Source organism: Geotrypetes seraphini, chromosome 13, assembly GCF_902459505.1.
Source record: "Geotrypetes seraphini chromosome 13, aGeoSer1.1, whole genome shotgun sequence".
NCBI classification, from domain to species: Eukaryota; Metazoa; Chordata; class Amphibia; order Gymnophiona; family Dermophiidae; genus Geotrypetes; species Geotrypetes seraphini.
This window is the reverse complement of record NC_047096.1, coordinates 16,895,127-16,922,852: the sequence shown is the minus strand read 5'-3', so window position 1 is coordinate 16,922,852 and position 27,726 is coordinate 16,895,127. Positions and strand designations below refer to the sequence as shown.

The following is a 27,726-nucleotide window of genomic DNA, read 5'->3' as shown; positions in this document are numbered from 1 at the left end:
TTACGAGCATAATTCGTTCCAGAAGCATGCTCGTAAACCAAATTGCTCGTATATCAAAGCGAGTTTCCCCATAGGAAGTAAGGGAAACTCGCTTGATTCGTCCCGTCCCCGCCGAGGCCATCGGTGCTGCTCCACCACTACTAACCCCCCCCCCCCCGAGAACTGGCACCCCCGCCCACCCAAACAAGCCCTTATCCCATCTGGCACCAGCACGTCCTCTGCGTGCCGGTGCCAGTGAACAAAGATCCTGCCTCTTGCCTGGGCCTTGAGCATCTGCGCATGCTCAAGGCCTTCTGGCTTTCGTTCTCTCCGGTGGGGTGTGGGGGGCGTGCTCACAAATCGAGTCAACACTCGGTTTGCGAGTCACGATTTGGGAGAATGTTTTGTTCATCTTGCAAAACACTTGCAAACCGTGTTACTTGCAAACCAAGGTCTGACTAGTTCCATTTGCAGTCTGAATGTTTGAATTAAAACACAATCAGATTTTAATAAACTACAGACCCTATAATCTACTATATGTTAATTACTTCTGTGACTAGCAAGTGATACTATGTAAATACTTACTATCCTTTGATTATACCAATGGGCATCCTCTGCCCACTGCTTGCCCTAGATCAGTAGCATGGAATGTCGCTACTATTTGAGTTTTTGCCAGGTACTTGTGATTTGGATTGGCTACCGTGAAGACGGGGTACTGGGCTAGATGGGCCATTGGTCTGACCCAGTAAGGCTATTCTTATTCTTATGTTCTTATTGATGAATACGCATGGATTAAGAGAGAAAACAGTCTATGTTGGTTGGTTTCAAGGTCTCCCATCCTCCTACATATTTACTTGAATACAACTCGACTTCCCATATTACGTGCTTTCTGTCCTCACGCAACTGTGTGGTACTGGTGTCACGCACTTTATGATTTCTCTCAGTGGTAAACACTCACAGAAGCCCAGCATCACCTGACGACTGGCTCAAAGGCACAGCTCGATGACTGCTGGTGCGATTGTGTTCTCTGCAGTCAGGCCTTCTTTACTACCGTATCTGGTTGCTACAAGGCAGGTTTATTTCTCCTGAGTTGGTCCTTCCAGCTCGCCATCACAAATGACAAGTTTCAAATGGCCTGGAAGTCAAGGCATAGGGATAAACTGATTTATCTCTGGGTGCAAGGTAAAGTCACCTTCTTGGGAGGCAGCAGTCTGCTCTGGGTTGTGGCGGCAGAAGACTGGGAGCGTTTAAGTAAAGGCCCTGAAAAAAAACGAAGGAAGCTGGAATGAAATGCAAACAAAATGATTACAGATAGCTAAAGAGAACTCCAAAGTGTGTAACAGGAATAAAACCTTTGGATCCAATCTAAATATTCCCATCAGCCAGCTAATAGCTGAGTTGCTGTTTCAAATTGTACATAGTCTTTGTAGTGTGGTGTTAGAGCTTGGATTGTGAATAAGTTCCATAGCATATGCATGCAGCAGAGTATAGGCGAGCTTTGCCACCCAGTAAGGCACAGGAGCTACAAGTCTGTCATCATCTAGATAAGACTCGGCTACATCACAGACAAAGGATTACTAATGGTACAAAGCTTACAAAAACGTTTTTTAAAAAATGGTTTCATACTCCTGCTTTGCTCATGGTCATAATGTAAGGGTTCAGTGAGAAGGTATTTACCCCTCCATGAAGATTCACAGAGGGAGCCATCCTCGGGTCACAGCTTAAGCCTGAACCAACTAGTAATCAGAATGGGCGTCACTGGGTCTCACCATGCCAGAGAAGGGTCTGCTGACTCAATTGGAAATCCTGTGCATTCCTTAAAAATTTGGCCTCGGTGTGCATCATCCTAGCAATAGTTAGCACCTGAAATATCTTAGATTTTCCTGGCAGTGTTTAGTTATAGAAAATTGTGGGGACACATTTCTGGCTTATTTTGTCAGCACAAACTTATATACTCATGGATCCTGAAGAAGGCAACGTGTCAATTTCAGGCACAAATATTGAGAAGGCCAGAAACAGTGGGCAAAGTTCAAACAAGACTAGTAACTCTGCTGAACTATTACACCATCATGAAACCAAGGAGCCTATCAGCAAAGTCAGAACACTGCAGCTAAGCTAATCTTCGCAAAAAAGTAAATTTGACCATGTCTCCCTGCTTCTGTCCAAACTTCATTGGCTTCCAGTAATTTCCAGGGTTCACTTTAAATGCGCCTGCTTAACTTTTAAGATCCTACATGGCATCCTTCCTCCCCTAATTCCACTATCTTGGAATTCCTCAAATCCTGACACCACCAGATCCACCCAAAAATTTAAACTATCCTTCTCCCCGTTAAAAGGCATCTTCCATGCAGGAAAATTAGGGACATCTCTCCCTTTCAGAATCACAGAGCTTTAGAATAACCTTACTACCCTACTTTGGAATCTGGGCTCCTTCCAACTTTTCCGAAAACATGGCTGTTCTCAAAAATGTAATACTTCCTTCCCTCTATGATGTTCCTTCTTAAATACTAGTTCCTGTAAACCGTGCAGAGCTCTACGATTGTGGAGATGATGCGATATACAAACTTAAAGGTTTAGTTTAGTTTATAATCAAAAATAAAAGGGAAGGGATTTTTCATTGCTATAGTCTGTTACCTTTATGTCCTACTTGTAGCTGTGCTACTGATTTGTGTCCAGAGATAGGCAACTTTCCTATGCCCAGGGCTGCAGAAGGCCTGGGCAGAAGTGAAGACATGGGCCGCTTGCTCTGAGGACCAGGAATTCTGCTGGAAGCACTGAAGGATATTTTGGAGCCAGATTTATGAAGAGTTTCATTTGCTAACATTTTTAAATTACCTGTTGATAAAATAAGTAAGAAGCAAAATCTGAATATGCAGGTAGAACCTGTCAAAGAATTACCATGAATCAGAGAATAGCAAGGAGTCATTACTGTGTATCTTAAGATGACATGCAACAAACCCAATGACTAATTCCTAAGATCTGAGACTGTCAAAACCCATCTTTAAGTTCCCAAATTGACTTGATTAATAGCCAGAATGCAACAAAACCTAAAGACATAATGAGATTCAGCTTTACTAAATCACAAGGCAGTTAAGTACAAACAAGCATTTAAATGGCGTCTGGTAAATACAGGGTAGAGAATGACACGGTGACAAAATTCATCACCGTTCCCGCGGATAACCGCGGGAAACCATCTTCATGTCATTCTTTAAGGAGAGAGGGAAGAATCAGAGTATGAATGGCCACAACCACTGACCCACAAGCTTTGCTTTGAAGAATGCTGGTGTAGAAGGACTGAGGTTGAAACAGACACTACAGAATGACAGTCTCTGGTATCCAGAGCAGATATTGTGATGTCATAATGCCTCATTCCACCAGTGCCTAAGAGCCAATCACATCAGTGATGTCACAATGGCTTCATTATCCTTGGCTCACATAAGAATCAGAGTATGAATGGCCACAACCACTGACCCGCAAGCTTTGCTTTGAAGAATGCTGGTGTAGAAGGACTGAGGTTGAAACAGACACTACAGAATGACAGTCTCTGGTATCCAGAGCAGATATTGTGATGTCATAATGCCTCATTCCACCAGTGCCTAAGAGCCAATCACATCAGTGATGTCACAATGGCTTCATTATCCTTGGCTCACATAAGAATCAGAGTATGAATGGCCACAACCACTGACCCGCAAGCTTTGCTTTGAAGAATGCTGATGTAGAAGGACTGAGGTTGAAACAGACACTACAGAATGACAGTCTCTGGTATCCAGAGCAGATATTGTGATGTCATAATGCCTCATTCCACCAGTGCCTAAGAGCCAATCACATCAGTGATGTCACAATGGCTTCATTATCCTTGGCTCACATAAGAATCAGAGTATGAATGGGCCCAGCCACTGACCCGCAAGCTTTGCTTTAAAGAATGCTGGTGTAGAAGGACCGAGGTTGAAATAGATACTAGAAAATGACATGGGATTATTTTCCGCGGTTATCCGCAGGGATGGGAACGGTGATGAATTTTGTCACCGTGTCATTCGGGCTAGCGTAAGAATTCAAAATAAGGAAATCTCATCAAAGGAAAGGAAACGGCACACTGCGCTCAGCTCCTGAGCTGTGTCAGGGCTAACGCATCAAGAAGTGCCATATCTGAGTTAATGTTGTAGGTGTGGCTAACCTCTGATCATGGATGAGACAGGGGACACTGAAATACAGTCCGAGGTAGAGTTCTTGCTCGCAAGTTGGGCAACACTTGTGGCTCTGCTATAGTATTTGGCCTGGTTACTGAGAAAACCCTACAACTCGGGCATAACTTCAATGGGACTAGTTGAATCTTGCAAGGCCTCTCCCTTGCCTTACGCAGCTTGTCTCAAACGACATCATGCACAGATTATTGCTAAGCCTTTCTCAGGCTTCACCTTCTGCCTTCCCATTTAGCCTCCATCAGGCAGTCAGTAAGCACAGCATCTCTCCTAGCCAGCATGCCACCCAGTATTTCCCCAGGTTTTACTCTCTCAGTCATAGGCCAAACACTATAGTGAATTCTAATTTTGCAGGGTTTTATAAAGCATTTTCCATGGGTAGAGAACATAATTGCTCACCTGCAATGAGGATTCCCTGTGGACAGTAGGGTGATGCAGCCACACTATTCTGCCCTCCATCCCTATTGCATATTTATTTATTCAATTTTCAATTTTTAATATTGACAGGAGTTGCCGTGCAGCAAATCACACAAAATTGGAAGGATTATACCAAGCTAAATTATACATTCTGGTGGAACTCGGTGTGTCACATATACAAAATGGAGAAAATATTGGCATTACAACAAGGAAATATAAAAAATTTTAAGAAAATATGGGATCCATTGACAAAATATTCTAAAGATCAGATATCTTAACACATTGATAATAATAATATAGGGTTAGGGAGGGAAATATAGAAATTAATATGAGGAAAAATGAAAAAACAAATAACAGGGGAAAGGGATTCAATATATATGATATGATATTGTACATACAACTATAATTATTATAAACTAAATATTATGCTATTCATTTATTGTAAGAATGAAAATTTTATAAATAAAAATTAAAAAAAAAAAAATTTTTCGATACCGTTCTCCCAGGAGAGCTCAGAACGGTTTACATGAATTTATTCAGGTACTCAAGTATTTTTCCCTGTTTGGTCTTATAACTAGATATGGTTTTAGAAATGTTTATGTATGTCCTTTTATGAAAATAGTCTCTACAAGATTGTTACCTGTATGCCACTAGGGCCTACCACTAGAAGGCTCCTGCTTTGCACGCTCCTTTATGGTGTGCCACTGTTTCAGTTTCCTTGTTAAAAAAAAAGCAAGAAGTTATTACCTGTAATAGCTTTGACTGGCTCTGCTTTCCCTTGTGGTGCTGGACAGGAGTTCGGTCTGGGAGTGGAAGCAGCTGGGGAGAGCCTGGGAGTTACTTGTCTTCTTGCCACAACTGCAGGAGAGGTGCGCCTACTAGAAGAATCCCAGCAACTTCTTCCCTAGACCATTAAATATAAAGCAATTAATTTGTTTAAAACTATAGATATAAAAAAGATGAGCTTTGAAGATCCCAATTTACCTCACAGGATACCAGCTCTTTTGTGATTTTCCTTTACATGAAAAGGCAGAAAAACCAAAAGAAGTCTTATGCAACAGTTGCATCGATAAAGGGCTCTAGTCTGAGCATTATACTGCCAGTAAACCAGGTCACAGAATTTGGAATTATCATATCTTTGCCTTTCCTCTGAATATGGGAATTTTCAAAATAAATTTAAATAAAAGCATTTCTTGCCATGAATTACCATTAAGTATTCACGTGGCCAAGAGACAGCCTGCACCAAATGCACCTAACAAAACGACAGAGCCACAAGCAGTCTGCCCTGCTTCCCCCTGCTTATATAGCTTCAGGTTTAGCATCCTTCAGCACCCTTGCCATCACTATCATAAAAAGCCTTGTGGTTGAGGATGGGCTGGGGAGAGCTTCAATGGCTGGGAGCGTGTAGATGGGCTGAAGTGAGTTTTGTCGGAGACTTTGGCAGTTGCAACCCAAGCACGGTACCAGGTAGAGCTTTGGATTCTTGCCCAGAAATAGCTAAGAAGAAAAAAATTAAATTGAATCAGGTTGGGCAGACCGGATGGACCATTCGGGGCTTTATCTGCCGTCATCTACTATGTTACCTTCAGGAGCTTACCCCTTATCATTATCCCATTATCAAACTGTGCTGGTGCTTATTGGCTGGATGGCTGCCATCTTCCCAGGTTATACTTCAGGGAATATCAAAGCTCTGTCTGATTCTCCGATAACCACCCAGAGCCAAGAGTACGATGGGGTGCTGATAAGTTCTCAGCCCAACCAACCAACTTCCTAAATTCTGAGCGTTATTTTGCTACTGTAGCTGAAAAGCGCGTTATCTTACTTCGTTAAGTGCCAATTTGCAGAAACAAAATTCTTAGTTTTAACATCATTTCAGATCATTGATTAAACCTTACCACCTCATTCTCTTCTTGGTTGGATTGAGAACTTTTCAACGCCCCTTTGTAATGCCGATATTGGAATTCTCAAGTTCCACTAATTGTACAGATTTTTTTCTATTATGGTATATCAAATGAGCAGAAACCAATGGTCTTGTACTGTCATCTGAATCTGGAATGAATATTCCATTTTCAAATATTTTAGAAAAAAAGCTTTTTTTTTTTTAAATTCTTTATTCATTTTAAAACTATCATCAAGTGTACAAATATTATATAATAAACACATTTAGCTTGAGCACTTGAACATCTTATCATTATAACTTATAATTAAAAAATTTAACCCTATCCCACCCTCCCTCAAAACCCTCTATTTATTATAAGATCATATAATTTAAATCCCACCCCCCACCCAATACTGAATGATGTGGAATAAATAGAAAAATGGCATCTAATCATGACAGAAAGATGTTAATGGCTCCCATATTTTAATAAAGCTTTAAATGTAATTGGGTTAGATGTCCTAAATGATTACTCACAGGCAGCTGCTTTGCAGAGGTTGAATCAGGTGTCCTGTTAGGTGCAGGTTTCTTATAAGGTTTTTTCCTGGAGAGTGAGGTAGAGCTGCCAGTTTTTGGACTTGGTCCTGTTCGAGCAGGAGAGCCCTCAGTGCATACTGGGGGAGGTGTGTTTTCATTTGAAGGAACAGCTAGAGGAGAAGCCAGGGGTGATTGAATTATACCATCAATAGTGGGTAACAGTGCTTTGATAGGACTCTCCTTTATCAAGTACGTTTCTCTTCTAGGACTTCGTGGGCTTTTGGAACGTTCAGATTGCTCTTGCAATAGCCGGACCTTCGCATTAGGGGTCCTCTCCTTTGAACACTCATTGAGAATAGTTCTTTCTCCCTGCAGTTGGCTGGGATTTTCCTTCTCGCGTAAAGCGCAGTTTTCAAGCTGAGTGGCCAGATGGTTGGCCTCCTTCATAATTTCCTCAAGTTTTTCGGCACTGAGGGGGCTCCAGTTGAAGATGGCTTCTTTGCTGTTCCTCCTGCTTTCGTCATTTTGGACGTTCATGTTGACCGTCTGTGCCACACACCTTTCCACATGCTGGATGGGGTCAATGACAACTTCGTCTTCATCTCGGCTAATACCAAAAAGAAAATACAACTTTCGTTGGAGAAGTGGCTGCCAACTAGCAAAGGTACAGTAACATTACAGACATGTACAGTTAAGTACTGAATTCAAGTTTGCTAGTGCATTTTAATGTTTTACATAAAAAATAGGACTGGTCCAGCTGCAGCTCTGTGTATTATCTGGAAAGTCCTGGATTTAATGCTCGAGTTGAATCTTCTGCTCTCTGGGCTAGTTGGGGGTTGCTGCAAAGGGAAAGATCACAACCCATTGGCAGGGGGTGGGAGTACAGTTATTGCTCCAGGGTCTCACTTCGTTTCTCCCCCGGTTAGAGCAAACTAAAAAAACACCATGAGCATCTTCTCTCACATCAGGCTGCTCTATGGGGTAAAGACTTAGAACAACTCCTATTGCCCACCACTTATGAGGTATTCAGGAAACGCCTCAAAACTCACCTATTCCTGAAATACCTAGACAGCTGACCCACTTCCCTCCTTCCCCTCTCTTGCCCTTTCTCCCCATTGTTCCCACATCCCTTAAGTTAACTCAACTTGTACGTCAACTCAACTTGTACCCCACTAATCTTCTGTAAACCGCATAGAACTTAACGGTATTGCGGTATATAAACTGTTGTTATTATTATTATTATTATCAAGGAGCCCTGGTGTATAGCCTCTGGCAGAAGCCTGTTGTTGTAATGATCAGAGACTTGGTAATTGTGGGTGGTGAGCAAGGGTTTATAACATAGGGGACAAATTCAGTTATCAATGTGAAGGCTGCTCATGGCATCAGATCTCAGCCTTAGTTCCATAAAAGCAAAAAGAAAACTCACAGATAAATAAAAATTTAGGATTTTACAACCTTATAAAAGGAGGAGAGGGAGAAAAGAGAGAAGCTAATTACATATGCCTAACTGTAATGATTGAAGGGAAAGGGACTTGTATACCGCCTTTTTGTTGCTTTGGCATTTCAAAGCTGACATTCAAAGTGGTGGGCACGGGAGGATTAAATGACTTGCCCAGGGACATAAGAAGCAGTACCGGGATTTGATCTCACAACCTCTGGGTGCAGAAGCAGCAACTCTACCAGTGAGCCACCCCTTCAGTCTGTCCCAGTATGGCAATTCTTATGTTCTTATGTGAGCTGAGTATAGGACAATCAAGCCATTGTGACATCACTGATGAGGCTGGCTCTTAGGCATTGGTGGAATGAAGCATTATGACATCACAATCTGAGCTCTGGAATGTTGCTATTCTTTGTGTTTTTCTGCCAGGTGCTTGTGACCTGGGTTGGCCACTGTTGAAAAACAGGATATTGGGCTTGGTGAAAGGGAATGGGAACTTGTATGCTGCCTTTTTGTGGCTTTGGCATATCAAAGCTGACATTCCAAGCGGTGGGCACGGGAGGATTAAGTGACTTGCCCAAGGTCACAAGGAGCAGTACCGGGATTTGATCTCTGGTTGCAGAGGCAGCAGCTCAACCAGTGAGGCACAGCCCTTCCTAGGAGGTAGCCTAATGGTTAGATTTGCTGCCTCAGCACCTTGAGGTTACAAGTTCAATTTGAGCCTGCTCTTTGTGACTCTGGGCAAGTCACTAAACACTCCACTGCCCCAGGTACTGCAGTTACATTGTGAGCCTGCTGGGACAGATAGGGGAACTACTTAAGAGCACCTGATTACTATTCAATGAATGAAAAGCAGTTAATAAATCTAAAATAATAATAACAACTTTATTATTTATTGAAAAAGACTTCTAGTATGCATTATCTTAAATAATCTAAGCAGATTACAAATTCCAAACATAACATTTGGTAAAAACAGATCAAACACAGTTCTCTAGTATAGTTCTTTGCACCAAAGTAATCAAGACGTCAAAGGCAGTGAGCTTGCTGGGGGTGAGTAAGTGCACAGCTGTGGACTCAAGGATAACTATTTTTTTTTTATTTATTTATTCATTTGTGAATTCTTACAACAAGTGAATTAAACATATTATAATCAATTATCATACGACACTTGTATTTACAAACAAATCTTCTTATAATATAGAATAAATCCCCCCTCTTTTGTCAAAATTCCTATTTCCATATGATATACATTCCCCATCCCACCCCTATATATCTACTACCCATGTGCTAAGATATCTGATCATTAGAATAATTAGTCAATGGTTCCCAAATTTTTTTGAAATTATGAAGATTCCCTTGTTGTAACGCTAACACCTTTTCCATTTTATATATATGACAAACTGAGTTCCACCAAAATGTATAACTATTTTGTAAGCAATTACAGTATATTATTTAAATTTATAAATGTTGATAACTATACCCCATCCCTAGCTGAAGAAGCACCCTAGCGCCAGCTAACCAACCAATTTGGAAGCACGTTTTCTAAAAAAAAAAATGAAGGCGCCGAACGATGTCTTATAGAATTCCCTCCCCCCTAATGTGGCTAAGTGAGCCCATTTCATTATTACAGGACCAACTTAATTTGGAATTAGATGGGGATTAGATGTTTGGAAGAGGTTGAGCCAAAACTGAGGCCAATCAATTAGATCCTGGTCACATTCCCACTTGACTCGTATTCCTTTTTATTATGCATTAATAAACCCTTAGCAGGGCAATGAGAATATAAGAACATAATAGCCTTACTTGGTCAGACCAATGGTCCATCAAGCCCAGTAGCCAGTTCTCACGGTGGCCAATCCAGGTCACTAATACCTGGCCAAAACCAATACCTATTGTCCAATGGTCCATCAAGCCCAGTAGCCAGTTCTCATGGTGGCCAATCCAGGTCACTACTACCTGGCCAAAACCAATACCTATGGACCAATGGTCCATCAAGCCCAGTAGCCAGTTCTCATGGTGGCCAATCCAGGTCACTAATACCTGGCCAAAACCAATATTCCATGCTACCAATCCAGAGCAAGCAGTGGTTTCCCCGTGTCTTTCTCAATGACAGACTATGGACTTTTTCTCCAGGAACCAGCTACACTATCCGCTCTTACCACATCCTCTGGCAATGTGTTCCAGAGCTTAACTATTCTCTGAGTGAAAAAATATTTTCCCTGTAAATTCATCGAGTGTCCTCTAGTCTTTGTAATTTTTGACGGCGTGAAAGTACTCCACTCAGGATTTTTTAGACTTCAATCATATCTCCCCTCGGCCGTCTCTTTTCCAAGCTGACAAGCTCTAACCATTTTAGTCTTTCCTCATACGAGAGGAGTTCCATCCCCTTTACCATCTTAGTCGCTCTTCTTTGAACCTTTTCTAACACCACTATATCATTCTTGAGATAAGGAGGCCAGAATTGAAAGCAGTACTCCAGATGAGGTCGCACCATGGAATTGGTCTTGGATATATTTAATTCTGTACCTTAAACTGAGGTGGCCTATGCTCATACAGGCATATTTACTCAACATTTCAGATCATTATTCTTACCTATCAGGAGAATAAATTCCAAAGTCAAGCTTCTCATCACTAATAAAAACGATATCTGAAAAAAATAGAAGCAATAAAGATAGAAAATGAGCTTGATTGGTATCACTGGATCATAGTCAGATTCCAGTGATACTTATAGCTGAATATTCAGATTTTCCTATATAGATCATATCATAGTCACTTTTTGATTCAATTTGGCCTATTGAATTGATTTTTTGATTTGATTTGCTTTTCCTGCCCAATCGGGCATTTTTTTTTTAAACGTCCTGGCAGTTTTATGTTGTAGCCTTTCCACCTACCCCCCCCCCCCTTTTCCTTCTCCAACCCCACGCTGGTGCTGTCTTAGCTCACGCTTGCTGTCTTACACCAGCTCTGGCACAATACATGTTTCAAATCTGACATATTGTAATCACAAGAGAAAATATTTTTTTCTACCTTCCACTGCCATATCCAACATTTGTTTCTTTCCCACTGTCTACCATCTCTCTCTCATTGTCTTGTGTCAAACTTCTCTATTCCCCTCCATGCAGCATCTCTCTCTTCCTCCCCTCCATTATGTGCAACATTTCTCTCCCTAAGCACCATCTCTCCTTGCCCTCCACCCTATGTCCAACATTTCTCCCTCTCTTCTCCATGCATGTCCCCCTCCCCTCCCCCATATGAAGGATTTCTCCCTCTAACTCCTTTCTACATCTTCTCTCCTCCCCTCCACCCCAATAATTCTTCCTCTCTCCCATGTGCATCTTTCCTCCCCTCCCCTCCCATCCATTCCCCTGTGTAGCAGACCTGACATACCTCCTAAAGCAGCAGCATCGCTCTGAACAGGCTACTCGTAACCTGCTAGGGTTTCCCTCTGCAATGTCATCAGCGACACGGCAGAGGGAAGGCCCCAGCAGGGCATACCATGAAAGCAGTGCAGGCAAATCTCTCTCATGCATATTCATTGTGGATATCCTGAAAACCTGGCCTGGCAGTAGATCTCGAGGACTGGACTTGGGCAGCCCTGATCTAGAGGTTTTGTGGTTACTATGTTAATTTTGGCAATTAATGTATAGGGAGCTGCAAAACCTTGACACACTTTAGTAACTAGTAGCCAGAGTGTTTTAAACCATAGGAACCGCTACAAATGTCAGGCAGTTCTGAATTCTTTTTTTCTATTTTGTAGATTTCCCAAGCCCCGCCCACTGATTCCAGATTCACAATTTGGGAATCCTTCAATAAGTCAAAGCAGGCTCTCTCGCTCTAGTATTTCTTCTTCATGTTTTTGTGTCTTACCATCATTTATTCTTTCCATTCTTCTATCAATGTCAAAATCCAGAAGTTATATCTTAAAGAAAAAATAAGGAACAATTTATGCCCAAAACATACACTATTATTAAAGTGCATCACAAAATGAAAAGGCATTGTCTACAATATATCACCAAATCTCAACATATTTAGGGTCATATTAAGATACCAAGGACCCCTTTTACAAAACCGTGATAGCGAGTTCTGACGCAGCAAATGGGACACAGCCCATAGGAACTGAATGGGCTGTGTTGCATTTGCTGCATAGGAATCACTACCACAGCTTTGTAAAATGGGCCCAAGCAAACCCCTTTGTGGGTGCAGCAGCAGCACCCCCTTCCTCCCGCTCATGGGTCCAAAATCCCTTGCATCCTCCCTCCCAGATCATGACGGGGAGGGGGCTGCTGACCGGAAGGGGTGGGAAGGGAGAGAACTTGCAGCAGATCCTTTACTGTGGGGACAAGCCATTTACTGCCCTATGGAACAATGAATGGCCTTGTCCTCGTACCCTGATTTTTTCCGCGGGAAAGTTACTGTGCCATTCTCTACCTCATAATAACGCATCATCTGTGCAAGAACTCCTTGATCTGATTACAGAAGCGGCTCTGAATTACCCTAGGAAGGTGATCATGGGAGATTTGAATCTACACATTGAAACTCCACATATCACCACAGCTGTCTTCCTGGACACGACAGCACTAGGATTCACACCCTGTCTTCCTGATCTTGGTTGATGGTGAAACCTGTTGGACATAGCTCAGTCAGTGAAGCCCGCTTTTATCTAGCCAGGTTTCACGTATTCCTAAAATGTCAAGATGCTGTTCATAGATGACATCATGGATCACCGAGGATTTCTTAGTAGCTAATTTGGCATTTACTACTTCTATTGTTCCAAAGGGTGGTCTGGGGGTGCTGGAAGTCGCTTTGGCATGATAGTGAGGTACTGTTATGTAGATATTTGACCCCTTGCACTTTGGTCTTCCCTTTGGTTGGTGGAGATTATAGTTTCCTCTCCCACACACCACTGGGATTCCTGAGCTTTCTGTCTGCTAGGCCCAAACACATTTTTTGCCAGAAGTTCCTTACGCAAATTTCAGTGGGACACAGTTGGTATTGTAGGATTGGCTGCTTTAAGTCAACAGGATTGAGAAAACAGACCTTTTACAGTTGTAAATTCAGACCAGGCCTGGAAGATGAAAGCCTTCCAAGTAATTCCAAAATAAATGACTATACTTTGCACTTTGGAGACTTGATGCAGATGAGGTTGATAGTAGACTTTAATTTTAATAGAAACTTTAAAAATAGTTATATAGTTAAAACAAAATCTCAACTCACAAATGGCAATTATGTAATTCAGTTTCTGGTTCTGCTACTACTACTTATTTCTATAGCAGTATTAGACATATGCAGCACTGTACATCAAAATGTAGAAAAGGCAGTCCCTGCTCAAAAGAGCTTACAATCTAGTCAAGACAGACAAACTGGACAAGAAGGTGCATCTATACACAGTGCTCAGGTGCGGGAATTACAGAGGGACGAAAAGACAGATATTGGTGCTTAGCAGGTAGAGTTTGGAATTGAAAGCAGCTTCAAAGAAGTAGACTTTGAATCTGGATTTGAATACTACCAGATTTGGAACTTGACGTACCAAGTCAGGCAGTTTTGTTTCAGGCATATAGTGCAGCAAAGTAAAGCTGAAGTCTGGAGTTGACAGTAGAGGAGAAGGGCAGATAAGAGAGGCTTACTTGATGAGCAGAGTGCCTGAGGGGGGAGGGAGTAGGTAAAACAGATACCGAGTTGCTGCAGAGCAAATACACTTGTAGGTCATTAAGAGGAGTTTGAACTGTATTTGGAATCGGACAGGGAGCCAATGAAGTGACCTGAACAGAGGGGTAATGTGGGCATAGCAACACTGGCAGAATAAGAGACATGCAGCAGAGTTCTGAACAGACTAAAGGGGAGAGAGATGATTTAACGAAAACCAGGTTACAGTAGTCTAGGAGAGAGGTGATGAGGGTCTTAGTGCGCTCAGAAAGGAAGGGTCTGGCAGTCTGTTGGATATGTGAAGAGAGGGCGAGAGATGAGTCATGATCAAAACATTCAAGATACTGAAGGGAATAGACTTAGTAGATAAAGACAGGTTGTTCACCCTTTCCAAGGTAGAGAGAACGAGAGCACTCTCTGAAGTTAAAAGGGGATAGATTCCATACAAACGTAAGGAAGTTCTTTTTCACCCAGAGAGTGGTGGAAAACTGGAACGTTCTTCCGGAGGTTCTTCTAGGGGAAAACACCCTCCAGGGATTCAAGATAAAGTTAGACAAATTCCTGCTGAACCAGAACGTACTCAGGTAAGGCTAGACTCAGTTAGGGCACTGGTCTTTGACCTAAGGGCCACCGCATGAGCGGACTGCTGGGCATGATGGACCACTGGTCTGACCCAGCAGCGACGAGGGTGTTGGTCACAGAGAAAGAGAACAGGGCAAGAGGAAAGACAGGTTTAGGTGGAAAGATAAGGAGTTTAGTCTTGGCCATATTTAATTTTAGATAGCGACGAAACATCCAGGTAGTAACGTCCGTTGAGATTTCAGTTGTAGCAAGATATATCTGCAAATCATCATTATAGACTGAAAGCTATGGGAGGAGATTAGAGCACCAAGGAAAGAAGTGTAGATAGAAAAAAAAAAAAAAAGAAATGGTCCCAGGACAGAACCCTGAGGCACACTGACCAACAGCAGGATGGCGAAGGTTCTGATATCCTTCCATGCTCCAGTTGAGGAGGGTTGCTGTAGGTTCTTCTTTTGCTGTCCAGGAGGGTTAGATGTAAATATAAACCCTGATCAAATCACAGGACATGAGAATTGTTTGTAATATGGAGGGAATATATTTTTTCCCTTTCTCCAGACAAAATAAATGAAAGAAATTTGAAATAAAACCGAGGGCATGCCTCAGCACAGACTGAACCAAAGCCTGTAAAAGTTTCAGCTGTAAATAAACAAAAAGTGTATTATTTAACTTATGCAGGAGCCTGATGTAAACACAATAGAGACTTGCCTAAGATCACAAAAAGCTATAGTGCGAACACATTTTTGACATACAACTGCAGTAAAATAAACAGGATCAGGATCAAGAGCAAGAAATGAAGTCAGCGGCCGATCACGCTTTTCTGCTTAAATAGATGAGGAGGGGCGTGGCCTAGTGACAAAGCCGCTGCCTCAGCTCCTTGTGATTCTCCACTGGCCCCGGGAATGTGCAAGCGCAAAACAATAACAGGAACTTCCCAGCACCGATTTACGAAACTATTTCCCGCCACAGTGACATCACTTAATACATCAAAGCCCTATAAGAATCGGAGGGGAAACGAAAAGCATGCGATCAGCCCGTTTTACCTTCCTTTGTGGCAGCCACCCGCTCCGCGCTCCACACAGACATATTCAAACTCTCCCTCCTCAACGGTCGGGCCCTGAAGCCAAGCCCACCTCCCCGCCCCTTAGGCGATGTGTGCGTCCCAAGCCTCGCTCTGAGCAGTCTCCTGCGCCTTTTAATCGCACGGCTGCAAGAGCTCGAGCGGTTCTCGGCCCAGAGCGAGGCTTGGCACGCGAAGCGCGCGCGATAGGCATGGCCGGTGTACCTCCAGACTCGTGGCAGCCGCCGGGCGTCTTGCTGGAAACCAGGCGAGTAGGGGGTTTGCTGCCTTTGTCTTCTCTCACTCCTTGGCCTGTTCTTATTTTGTGGCTTTGAAAAATGATTCTTGGTAACGTAAAATGTGCCTTTTTTTTTGGGGGGGGGGGGGGGGGGGGGTGGAGTAGAGGAGTCCAGTATCCCGTTTTCTATGAAAGCCTCTCCAGTCTGCTGAAAATACGGGGCAGATCTAAAAAGAGATCCAGTCCTTCAGTCTCGCTCCTACAAATAAGAGATGGTGGAAAGATTCCTGTGCTTAATAATGGTTTCTGAGTTACAGGAACTTGTCAAAAGCCATCTGTTAGGATGTTAAGGGTTTGTCTTGTAGATAGAGAAAGATTGTTTGCTTCTTTGTGTAAGCTGCCAGGAGGACCAGGGATTTGATCCAAACGGACCGGGGATTTTGAATTACAGTCATAAGAACATAAGCAGTGCCTCCGCCGGGTCAGACCACAGGTCCATCCCGCCCAGCAGTCCGCTCCCGCGGCGGCCCAAAACAGGTCAAGACCTGTCTGAATCATCAGAAGGGGCTCCCTTGCCACCTTGGTTTCCCATTTAAGTCCTGCCTTCCTATCGAAGTCCTAGCCCTCCGGTCTTGCACATGCACGACCAGGTTAGTTTATACTCATTACCTGATTTACTTCCTTTAATTGTGTTACCTCCCAGCTCCTCCCTCAGTATCCCACGATCCCTTTATCCCTCAGGAATCCATCCAATCCCTGTTTGAATCCTTGTACCGTATTCTGTCTGATCACTTCCTCCGGTAGCGCATTCCAAGTGTCCACTACCCTTTGGGTGAAAAAAAACTTCCTTGCATTTGTTTTGAACCTATCTCCCTTCAGTTTCTCAGAATGTCCCCTCGTATTTGCTGTCCCCTTCAGTCTAAAGAATCTGTCCCTATCCACCTTCTCTATGCCCCTCATGATCTTGAAAGTCTCTATCATATCTCCCCTGAGCCTCCTTTTCTCCAGAGAGAAGAGCCCCAGCCTATCCAGCCTCTCGGCATATGAGCAGTGTTCCAGCCCTCTTACCAATTTCGTTGCTCTCCTTTGGACTCTCTCAAGTACCGCCATGTCCTTCTTGAGGTGCGGCGACCAATACTGAACGCAGTACTCCAGATGTGGACGTACCATCGCTCGATACAAAGGCATGATGACTTCCCGTGTTCTGGTTGCTATGCCCTTCTTTATGATGCCCAGCATCCTGTTGGCTTTTTTCGAGGCTGCTGCGCACTGTGCAGATGGCTTCAGTGATGCATCCACCAGCACACCCAAGTCTCTCTCGAGTCTGCTGTCTCCCAACAATACCCCCCCTAATTTGTAGCTGAACAACGGGTTCTTTTTCCCTATATGCATGACCTTGCATTTGTCCACGTTGAAGCGCATTTGCCATTTGTTTGCCCAGTCTTCCAGCTTGTCCAGGTCCCTTTGTAGGTCCTCACACTCCTCCCTGGTCGTAACTCTGCCGCACAGTTTGGTATCGTCTGCGAATTTTATAACCTCGCACTTTGCCTCCTTTTCCAGGTCATTGATGAATATGTTAAAGAGTAAAGGCCCCAGCACCGATCCCTGTGGCACACCGCTCGTGACTCCCCGCCAGTCAGAATATTGACCCTTTACTCCAACCCTCTGCAGTCTTCCCGACAACCAGTGCTTGATCCATCTGTGCACATCCCCTCCCACCCCGTGGTTCCACAGCTTCTTAAGTAGCCTTTCATGTGGCACCTTGTCGAAAGCCTTTTGAAAGTCGAGGTAAATGATGTCTATGGGCTCCCCATTGTCCACCCGACTGCTTATTCCCTCAAAGAAGTACAGAAGGTTCGTTAGGCACGACCTTCCCTTACAGAATCCGTGCTGGCTTGTTCTCAGTAGGCCATTTCTCTCGATGTGCTCGCAAATGCCGTCCTTGATCATAGCTTCAACAATCTTCCCTATAATTGAAGTCAGGCTCACAGTCCATTTGAGGAGGCAATACTTTCAAAATAGAACAAAACACAAAAGACCTCCTCCCCCCCCCCCCCCCCTCTCTTAGCAATACTGGGCAAGTTTCTCAAATAATATCATCGTATAACATTTAAAGGCTTTTAAATATTTAAATGTGCTCATAAGCTCTTCAGCAAGGTGCCACAGCTGGAAAGGTGCTTGAATTTTAATCATAACACATTGCATGGAGCACGGATTCTGGCTTCTACTGGAGTGGCAAATGTTATAGTTCTACAAAAGTTGTTTAACAGTAGACCACTTATCTGGCAGGTTATAAGCATAAAAGCCAACTTTTCAAAACGATTCGGGGTGCTAACCTCAATAGAAATTGCCCCTCTGTGGACACAGTCAAGGGAGTTTGCTCAATATTGGGGATGCTGAAGCACTAACAGAGCTCTAGCTTCCTATGGTTAAATTAGATTGTAAAATCTAGTAATTCTGGATTTCCATTTTAGATACCAGATTAAGGTTATTTCCTTCCCAAATTAACATTCAATCTAGTTGTATTTGAGACTGGAAGGTGAAGTGATTTGTCCAAGGAACACTGGCTCTCCTAATCCACTTTTCTAACCACTAAAGCTACTCTTCCACGCTAAATTATTTATAATTTATGGGGTCAATATTCAAAGTGGCTTAACCAGGCAGAACCCGGATCAAAAGCGGCCTGCACTAAATATGAGTAATTTAGCTGATAATCGGTGTTTTAATGAAATATTGACTATTTTAACTGAACATTGCCCCCTACATTTCATAGGGATTTTTATACTAAGGTACAACAAAATCTGGCCTTGGTGTACTCTTGTGTGAGTTTTTCCCATACACTAAGGCCATTTTTACCACCAATAAAATAGCTGATTTTTTTTTTTTTTTGTATTAATGGCCATACGCTAATGTTGGTGTTAATGTGCAACCATTAAAAAAAATATATATAATTTAAGCACTTACTGACACATCCTTGGTAGAAGAGGATGTCTCATCCCCTTGTGGGTAGGTCCTGGCTACAGGATTACTTCCTACTTCACCAGAGTGATGCTCTCCTTTAAGGAGACCTTCCTTCTCCAAGGTAGTATGTGGGATGCCAGACTGCAGATGGGACTTCTCTACAAAGTCCCTGTAGGTCTCCTCTATGTACCTCTCTGTCTCCCTCAGCTCCTCCACACACATGATTCCTCACCAGCTGGGAGATAATTATACATGTAACACTCAGGGCTCCTTTTATCAAGCACGCGTTAAACCGCTAGCCACTAACGCCTGCCTTGAGCAGGCGGTAGTGTTTTGGCCAGCGCGGGGGTTAGGGCGTGATTAAAAATAGCACGCGCTAACCCCGCTAACGCGGCTTGATAAAAGGAGCCCTCAGTGCAGAAGACTGGATCGCACCTCTCTCACTGCTGTCTGCTTCTTAGTATTAGTAAGGTTTAATTAATTAAAACTTTAGACTAATATAAAAAGTCATATAATGTATATGGTATATTACCGGTACATGATTTATATAGTTTTTGCTTTTCAGCAGACAAATCTAATTAAAACTCTAAATGGAAACTCTCCTCTTATTATCCCAGTTAGAATAATTGGCTATAAATGAAGAATTGTGTTAGGGGATGGGTGGGAATGAAGACTGAAATAGGCCTTGCTGTGCCTTCTGAAGCGGTGTATCTCAAGCTTTTTTAGCTCCTGCATACTAAATGGAGCGAATGGTTTTCTTGGCACATTATAATTGAAATTATAAAACTGCAAAACCAACAAAAAAATAATTTAATTTGAGAGTTATTTATTTAAAGTTCTTAAGTTATATATGGGTAATTGTAACAACGGTGAAACTAAAGTACCAGTAGATAGAATAGAATTGCTAATCAATGCAGTGGATGTTATTTTACAAAACTGCCACCAAACACTTTAATCTCCTCAAATGTTTCTAAAGTAGGAGAATTCTTGGAAGTCGTATATTGTACAAGTTAACATGTAACTTGGAGACACTAATTCATCTAACATGGCCAGTAGGGATGTGTATTTTGTGTAATTTGATTAACCATCTTTTGATAATACACCATGAGTGTGCTTTAAAAAGTTAGTATTAAATTGATATAGCACATCTTACAAATCAACATGTTTTAAAATTGTTTTTCTAAAACAAATGTGTGAAAGAAAAAAAAAAATAGAAAATTGGGAGACCAAATGAACCAAAAAAAAAACCCTGAAAATATTTGCCCTATGCAGATTCCTACTGGCTATCGGTCATCATAATTTTTGTAAGTGGAACACTTGTTAAAACAACACAAGGCATAGCCAGACCTCAGATTTTGGATGGGCACCAGGCAAACTGGATGGGTACATGTGGTCTCCATGTACTTCCACTCCACCAACTGAAAACATTAAATACCTAAGGTGGTAGGGATTCTCCAGTGATAAGAGCAGCTCCCTTTCTTACTTGCTCCAGCTGGCGGCGCAGTCTACATGCTGCCACTGGTCCTGCCCACTCCCTACACATGGTAGTTTATTGTGCATGCTTGAAAACAGTGTATGCAACGGGGGGGGGGGGCAATGTGGTGGTACCAGCGTGTACACAGTACCTGGGGGGGGAGGCGGTGTGGTGGTACCAGCATGTACACAGTACCGCCAACAGGAGCATCTAGGAAAGAACTATTCTTGCCTCTGGAGGCCCCCTACAGCTGGTGGGGGGGGGGGGGGGCTTGGGGATCCCCACTAGCCATAACAAGAGTGGGAGAATTTTGCGTGGACCTGAGCCCAAAGTGGGTAGGCGAAAAAGTAAATTTTAATTCTTCTTGCCCCCAGCATTGGCTTCCCCTCAAGCCTACCTTGTTCATAGTTTATTAACTTTTTCTCCAGGAACTTATCCACACCTTTTTTTTTTTTTTTTAACCCACTTCCACTAACTGTTTTTACCACATGCTCTGGTGAAATAACCTCTCACAAAGCTGCTTTTAAGTTTGATCGTGTTTTTACTTCTAGCATGGGGAATGTTGTGGTGGAGCTGTACTGGAAGCATGCCCCCAAAACTTGCAAGAACTTTGCAGAACTTTCACGAAGGGGATATTATAATGGCACCAAGTTCCACAGGATCATCAAAGACTTCATGATCCAGGGAGGTGATCCAACGGGAACAGGTGAGACCCAGAGTTTACTAACGAAGCAATATAACTTTTTTGTTGCTTTTCAGCACCAAGAGAACTGTGTTGGTAGTTTATTCTTTATTTTTGGTAGTATAAGAATTCCATTGAAAAGAGCTGCTTTAGTGAGCCCTTACTTGGGTCTTTCCCATGCACTAAGGCTGCTCTTAGCACAGCTAGAAATGGCTGCTTTTCTGAATTAATGGTTATATTCTAATGCTCTAGATAGAGATCCCCAATGGGAAAACATATAAATTGTATTCTATACCCAATATTTCCCACTAATAACCAACTATGAATAAGGTGATAACTATCCTAATCTAAGAGAGTTAGCCTCAGTAATGGAGCCTACGCGTAGCCATTCAATGACTGGGGAATTCAGCGTAGCTATACTTGCTCCTTTAATCTCCAATCATTGGCCACACTCTCATTTTCATTTATTCAATACTTCTAAAATTTTTTAATCCTTATTAATCTTTATACGTTTTTTTGTTTTTTTATATAAATCCTTAAAATATCTGTCTACATACACTTCCTTGTATAAGCCACTATTTATAGAATAATAAGATTTCTGAGAAATTACACAACGCTGAAGTTAAGATAGTGATAAATATAATGGAATAATAGTGTAGTCTCAAACATGTGAATAAGGAAGAATGATAGGAAATGTATGACTATTTAAAATGATAGGAAGTGTATGTAGACAGATATTTTAAGGATTTATATAAAAAAACAAAAAAACGTATAAAGATTAATAAGGATTAAAAAATTTTAGAAGTATTGAATAAATGAAAATGAGAGTGTGGCCAATGATTGGAGATTAAAGGAGCAAGTATAGCTACGCTGAATTCCCCAGTCATTGAATGGCTACGCGTAGGCTCCATTACTGAGGCTAACTCGCTTAGATTAGGATAGTTATCACCTTATTCATAGTTGGTTATTAGTGGGAAATATTGGGTATATTCTAATGCTGCCATTACACAAAATTAGCCTGTGAGCCCTTAATGCTACCTCTTTTGTAAGTGTAAAGGCTCGTACGCTAATCACATGCTAATCAGTTGGCATGCAGTAAGGTGGCTGCACTAACTGATTAGCTTTTTCGCACTCGCTGCCCCCTGAGAAAAATAAGGAGCCCACAGTGAGGAATTCTTGTTTCTATTCAACTAATGTTGTTATCCAGCTGCTGTTAAGCAGTGAGGGTTGTTTTTTGTACTCCACTTCAGAGACATTAAAAAAAGTTTTATGTAAGATTATCTTACAATTTTTGCCTGCAATAGCGTCTTGTGCACTTTCACAATTTGTTGTGCCCAGCTCATTTGTTTATATGAATTCTTTTTTGGGTGCTCAACAGGTCGAGGTGGTGCATCTATCTTTGGTAAACAGTTTGAAGATGAGCTTCATCCAGAGTTAAAATGTACAGGTAGGTAGAGTATTGTCTGGTAAGGTTGCTAGAAGTTGTCAGATCCTTGATTTGACAGTCTACCTTTTTGAGAGTTCTTCTGACATTCCAAGATATCTTGCCTGTGTAAGTATATGAGATGTTGTCTTGGGTGTGGTTTTGTATCCCGCCAAATCCTCACTTAATGGGGTTCTAGGCATCTTCAATTGATCCAAAATACAGCCATTAAAATCATCACTAATTCTAAGAAATATGATCACTCTACTCTGCCCATTGGCTTCCCATCCCCCATAGAATTACTTATAAAATTGCCTTACTTACCTTTCAAACACATAAAACCAGAGAACCGGCCTTTATTGACAAACTACTCATCCCTTTTGTTCCCCCCCCCCCCCCCAGAGTTCTCAGATCACTACTCAACATTTATTTTTCGTACCCTCACTTAAGATTATTAGCACTTGCCGTGCCACAGCATTTTCAGTAACTGCCCTCCTTACTTGGAACTCTTTGCCCCTTCATATCAGGGAGGAAATAAATGTGGAGAATTTTAAGGGGGCTTTGAAATGTTTCCTGTTCAAAGACAGGAAACATGGATGGTTTGGAAGCATGGATGATAGCCCACCTTCCCCAATCAAGTAAATGGCAGCCATGAAGAAGCTCGTCCCTCTTCCATCTTTATGTTCGCTCGCTCTTCTTGATTTTATTGTAGTTCAGCCCTCTCTCCCTCTCGTTTACTTGTATGTCCGTCTTTGTCCGTGTAATTGTTGATATTTTAAATTTAATTTAAATTTGTATGCCCCATTTTATATTGTATATCCCCTAGAATCCATGATAGGCGATTAATCAAATTTTTATTAAAACTTGAAACTTTTAGGCGGGTTACAAATATTGTAAAAGATACATAGATTTAATACATAACTGATAGGCTTAATGCATATAGATTTAGTACATTACTGACAGGTGAGATTCATTTACATTCTTAGTAACATTTCTTAAGGGGAGTTGTCTTACATATTAGGTTTCTATGGTATTTTGTTGCAGCTTATAGTGTTCTTGCTTTGAGTGGGCTTTAGTTCTGTGTTTGAGGGGGTTTAAATTTGTGTAACTGGTTGCATTTGTTTTTCCTATGGATTTTTGGAATAGCCATATTTTTAGATATTTATGGAACATGACAATTGGTCATTACTCTGATCTCTGTAGGAAGCTCAGTCGATCTTTTGTTTTCAAGTTTGTAGAGATCTGAGATGAACTTCCTGACTCCATTAGGCTTTTAGGCCAGCTGCAATTATTTTGTATATTCCTGAATACTTTGTTGTTCTCGCAATTTTTAAATGGTTTAACTACAGCCTCGGAGAAATGATGATGTTATAGTTATTTTTCTTATGTACTTTAGTTTTTAATTAGTTCTTCTTTAGTTCTTCTTTCTCCTATGTTTTCTGCTATGTACTCTAGTCTTAATTATATGTGAACCGAGTCGAGCTCCACTGGGAGATGACCCAGTATATAAACCAAAGATTAGATTAGATTAAAAGTGAGTTCTAGTTTTTTTGCTATCTGATAGGTGAGAGATTTACAGTGAGTACATATTTTATACCCTTCGTGATTGAGAAAGATAGAGATGTGATAACACTGAGAAGGGGAAATTAAGAATAATTGCAGTTGAAACAGTAATCATTCCAAACACAGTCGTGCTGAGGGCAGGGCTGTGGAGTCGGAGACAATTTTGGGTACCTGGAGTCAGAGTTTTTGGTAACAGAAACTGAGGAGTCGGAGTCGAAGGATTTATCTACCAACTCCACAGCCCTGGCTGAGGGTTCAGGTCAGAATAGATTCTTATTAACCCTTGGACAGCAGGTTACTATATACTTTCCAGCTGCTGATAGCAGAAGAAAAAAAAAAAGAAATATTGTGATGGTCTGTATTCTTTACTGCCCAGGGGGCTGATTCTTTCTTTGGACTCCTGCTGGTACTGCTGTTAATGGTTTTGCAGCCGCTGAAGGGGAAAAGCAAGTGAAATCTTACAGTGAAATCTTGTGGCCAGCCACCTAAACAGTGACAGTGAAACAGCTCTCAAGTGGCCATGGGACAGCAGGAAAATATTTACCCCTTATGTAGGGGAAATTACTGTACTGTCCAAATGTAAACCATGAGGTAGAGGTATATCCATGGCAGATGACCTTTCTGGGAACTTGAAGAGATGACTTAATGCAATAAGCTATGTGTTGGCTTCCTGATGAATCATCCCTCTGAAAAGAGTACCTCTAGAAAGACCAGATGGGGTAGATGGATAGACGATATAGTAACAGACATTTAATCCAGATTAAAACTCACTTTCGTGGGTAGATACCTCAGGTATGCTGCCTCAGCCCAAAGGTTCAGTGGTAGTGCTATAAGAAATAGCAGCCCAGCTTCTGATCCTTAAGATCACAAGGGCTAGGGATGCTGCAGGACGAGAGATCTTTAGGGGCCGTAAACAAAGGGGAGTGTCACTACAGCCATTACACAATGAAAGTACCTAGTGGCCAAACTTGAGGTGTATGGATATCACTTTCTGTCCTCTGAGGACATTTAACTGCAAGGGCTGCACAAGGACAGTGAAGACAACTTCTAAAACTGTGGAGATGTCTGGGGTAGTTTATGAATGAATGAAGATTTCATGGTGTCATAGTTATATTCAGTCTACTGACTTTCAAATCCCTTCTTTATAAAGCACCTGCTTTTATTCATAGATTATTGATTCCCTACTCTTCCCTTAGATCCACTGATCAGCATCTCCTGACTGTTCCCTCCCTAAAAACTAATACACGGCGACAAACTATTTTTTCCGTTACTGCCCCCCAAATATGGAACCTACTCCCAATTCACTTGCGAGAAGAACTGAATTTGGATAGATTTAAGAGCAATCTAAAATGCTTTCTTTTTAAAGATGCATTTGACAACTAATAAAACTATATTTACATTACATTACATTAGTGATTTCTATTCCGCTTGTGCCTTGCGGTTCTAAGCGGATTACAAATTAGAAGTCTGGACATTTCCAGGAGCGTTACAATACTAAGAATCATGTATATAGCAAGTTACAATTGATAGTCTGGACATTTCCAGGAGAATTACAAAGTAAGGAGTATGTATACAAATTACAATACAAAGAGTCATGTGTATAGCAAGTTACATTGAAAGTCTGGACATTTCCAGGAGAATTAGAAAGCAAAGAGTAAGTATATAATAGGTTGCTGGGTGAATAATAATAATACATTCGGGATACAGTAGTGAGTTATACTATGTTGAAGAAGTTGTTGTGGTGGTGGAGGTGATATTCATGAGAGTATATTCTAGTGCTATAGTGAGGTTAGGATGATGGGAAGTATTTTTGAAAAGATGAGTTTTGATTTCTTTTCGGAATACTTTAATGTCTGTTGATTTGCTCAGTAGATTGGAGATGGTAGGGTCAATCTTCGCTGCCTGTGTCGCCAAAATATTTGGTCCTCTAACCAGACATTAGGTTTATCAGGTGCTTTGATTGAGCCCTGGTTTCTAAATTCTCTGATGCTTATTGCTCTTCCCTTCCCTAACGTTTTTTCCTTTGTCTTCTTTACTATTTTTTAAATTGTATTTCTGCACCTACCCCTTCCTTCTGTATCAATTAATTTTGTCTTGTCAGTCATATTTATATAATTTGTTTCCCTTTGATTATTGTAACCCAATATTTTTATCTTTTGTTTATCGCTTAGAAGTCGATATAAGCGATTAATCAAATACATAATAAACTTGGATCTCGCTGAATCCTCACAAATTGGAGTTCTTAAGTTTGAAACGCTGATGGAAAATTGCTGGGCCAAAAGCAAGAGTGGGTAGGTGGGGATAAGGAACAAACAAAGAAAAGAGGAAAAGGGATAATTTTTTTTTTCCATTTTTTAAGATGTAACTAAATTTGTAAGGAAGGAAATGACTGATGTCAGACACGGGTGAGGTCCAGCAGCATGAGGCCTTGACCTTTGTTCTCTGCAGTTGCTTTTATTAGCGGAGATTAGGTGTTATTGATAGAGTAGCTGGGAGCATTAGGGTGATACTGTTTCAGGAGGTGTCGGGTCAAAAGCGCGCCGGGACAAAGGCGTGCCCAGACAATTGAGCGCAGCGCCCGCCGCCACGCCGCTCTAAATTACTATTTTTAGGGCTCAGACGGGGGGGCGTGGGGGGAACCCCCCACTTTACTTAATAGACATCGCGCCGCGTTGTGGGGGGTTGTAACCCCCCACATTTTACTGAAAACTTCACTTTTTCCCTGTTTTTTGGAAAAAAAGTTCAGTTTACAGTAAAATGTGGAGGGTTACAACCCCACATAACGCCGGCGCGATGCCTATTAAGTAAACTGGGGGGTTCCCCAACAAAACCCCCCGTCGGAGCCCCTAAAAACTGTAATTTAGAGCGGCGCGGCGGCACGTGTTGCGCTCAATTATCGGCGCGCGCTTTTGTCTTTCGCGCCGTTGTCTATGAACCGTTTCAGGATTAACATACGGAGACTGTATATAAGAGGCTGTAAACTTTGCCTCATTGATTATTGCCAAGGTCATGCAGTGGATGGTTTCTAAACATTTAACATTTAGACAATGTTCCTGTCCAGCGTTAAAATGATAGCTGGTAATCGTGATCCTTTTTTTTTTATTTTATTTTTTTTAACCAACCTTATTGTTCCAGGTGCAGGAATCCTTGCCATGGCCAATGCTGGACCAGACACAAATGGTAGCCAGTTCTTCATCACCTTAGCACCAACTCAGTGGCTTGACGGTAAACATACAATATTTGGTCGCGTGAGCCAGGGCATCAGTGTGGTGAACAGGATTGGCATGGTAGAGACCAATACCCAAGATCGGCCAGTGGATGATGTGAAGATTCTCAAGGCTTACCCTTCAGGTTAACAGGCTAGGTGTACAGTCTCTCCATATCATGGATTCCATTCTGGTTGATCAAGTCTTCTCACACTCTTCCTCTGCTATTGGTCAAACCCGTTCTGCAATGAGCAGTCTGTCAGAAATACAAGATGACTGTGTTTGTATTTTGGTATTTGGATGAGAGCATTCTCCTTGTGATTTGCTATGAAGAGAACTGTGTTCTATCATTGACATGCAATGTGATAAAAATAAGGCCTTCAGCTTTAAGGGAGTAGACTTTTGCTTAACACTTATTGTCTAGGCTTACAAGGCCAGAATGGATTTTGGC

The 27,726-nt window shown here is 41.9% G+C and overlaps 2 protein-coding genes across 5 annotated transcripts; one reads left to right on the top strand and one right to left on the bottom strand.

Annotated features, from left to right (window-relative positions):
* Positions 1-193: 193 nt before the first annotated feature.
* PSRC1 (proline and serine rich coiled-coil 1) lies at positions 194-18,961 on the bottom strand. 4 transcript variants are annotated; one of them, XM_033918734.1, is made up of 7 exons: positions 18,931-18,961; positions 12,314-12,365; positions 11,039-11,093; positions 7,009-7,615; positions 5,343-5,499; positions 2,614-2,814; positions 194-1,239 (listed from the first exon to the last, which is right to left on the bottom strand). In XM_033918734.1, exons 2-7 carry the CDS (start codon positions 12,330-12,332, stop codon positions 1,145-1,147), a joined length of 1,134 nt encoding a protein of 377 aa, XP_033774625.1. In that variant the 5' UTR covers positions 12,333-12,365; positions 18,931-18,961; the 3' UTR covers positions 194-1,144. The 4 variants fall into 4 exon arrangements, with proteins under 4 accessions (XP_033774625.1, XP_033774623.1, XP_033774624.1 ...); XM_033918732.1 differs by lacking the exon at positions 18,931-18,961 and adding an exon at positions 15,712-15,867; XM_033918733.1 differs by lacking the exon at positions 18,931-18,961 and adding an exon at positions 15,052-15,122.
* On the top strand, positions 15,850-27,471 carry PPIL1 (peptidylprolyl isomerase like 1). Its single transcript, XM_033918736.1, has 4 exons — positions 15,850-15,996; positions 20,953-21,107; positions 22,462-22,530; positions 27,205-27,471. Exons 1-4 carry the CDS (start codon positions 15,941-15,943, stop codon positions 27,423-27,425), a joined length of 501 nt encoding a protein of 166 aa, XP_033774627.1. The 5' UTR covers positions 15,850-15,940; the 3' UTR covers positions 27,426-27,471.
* The last annotated feature ends 255 nt before the right edge of the window (positions 27,472-27,726 follow it).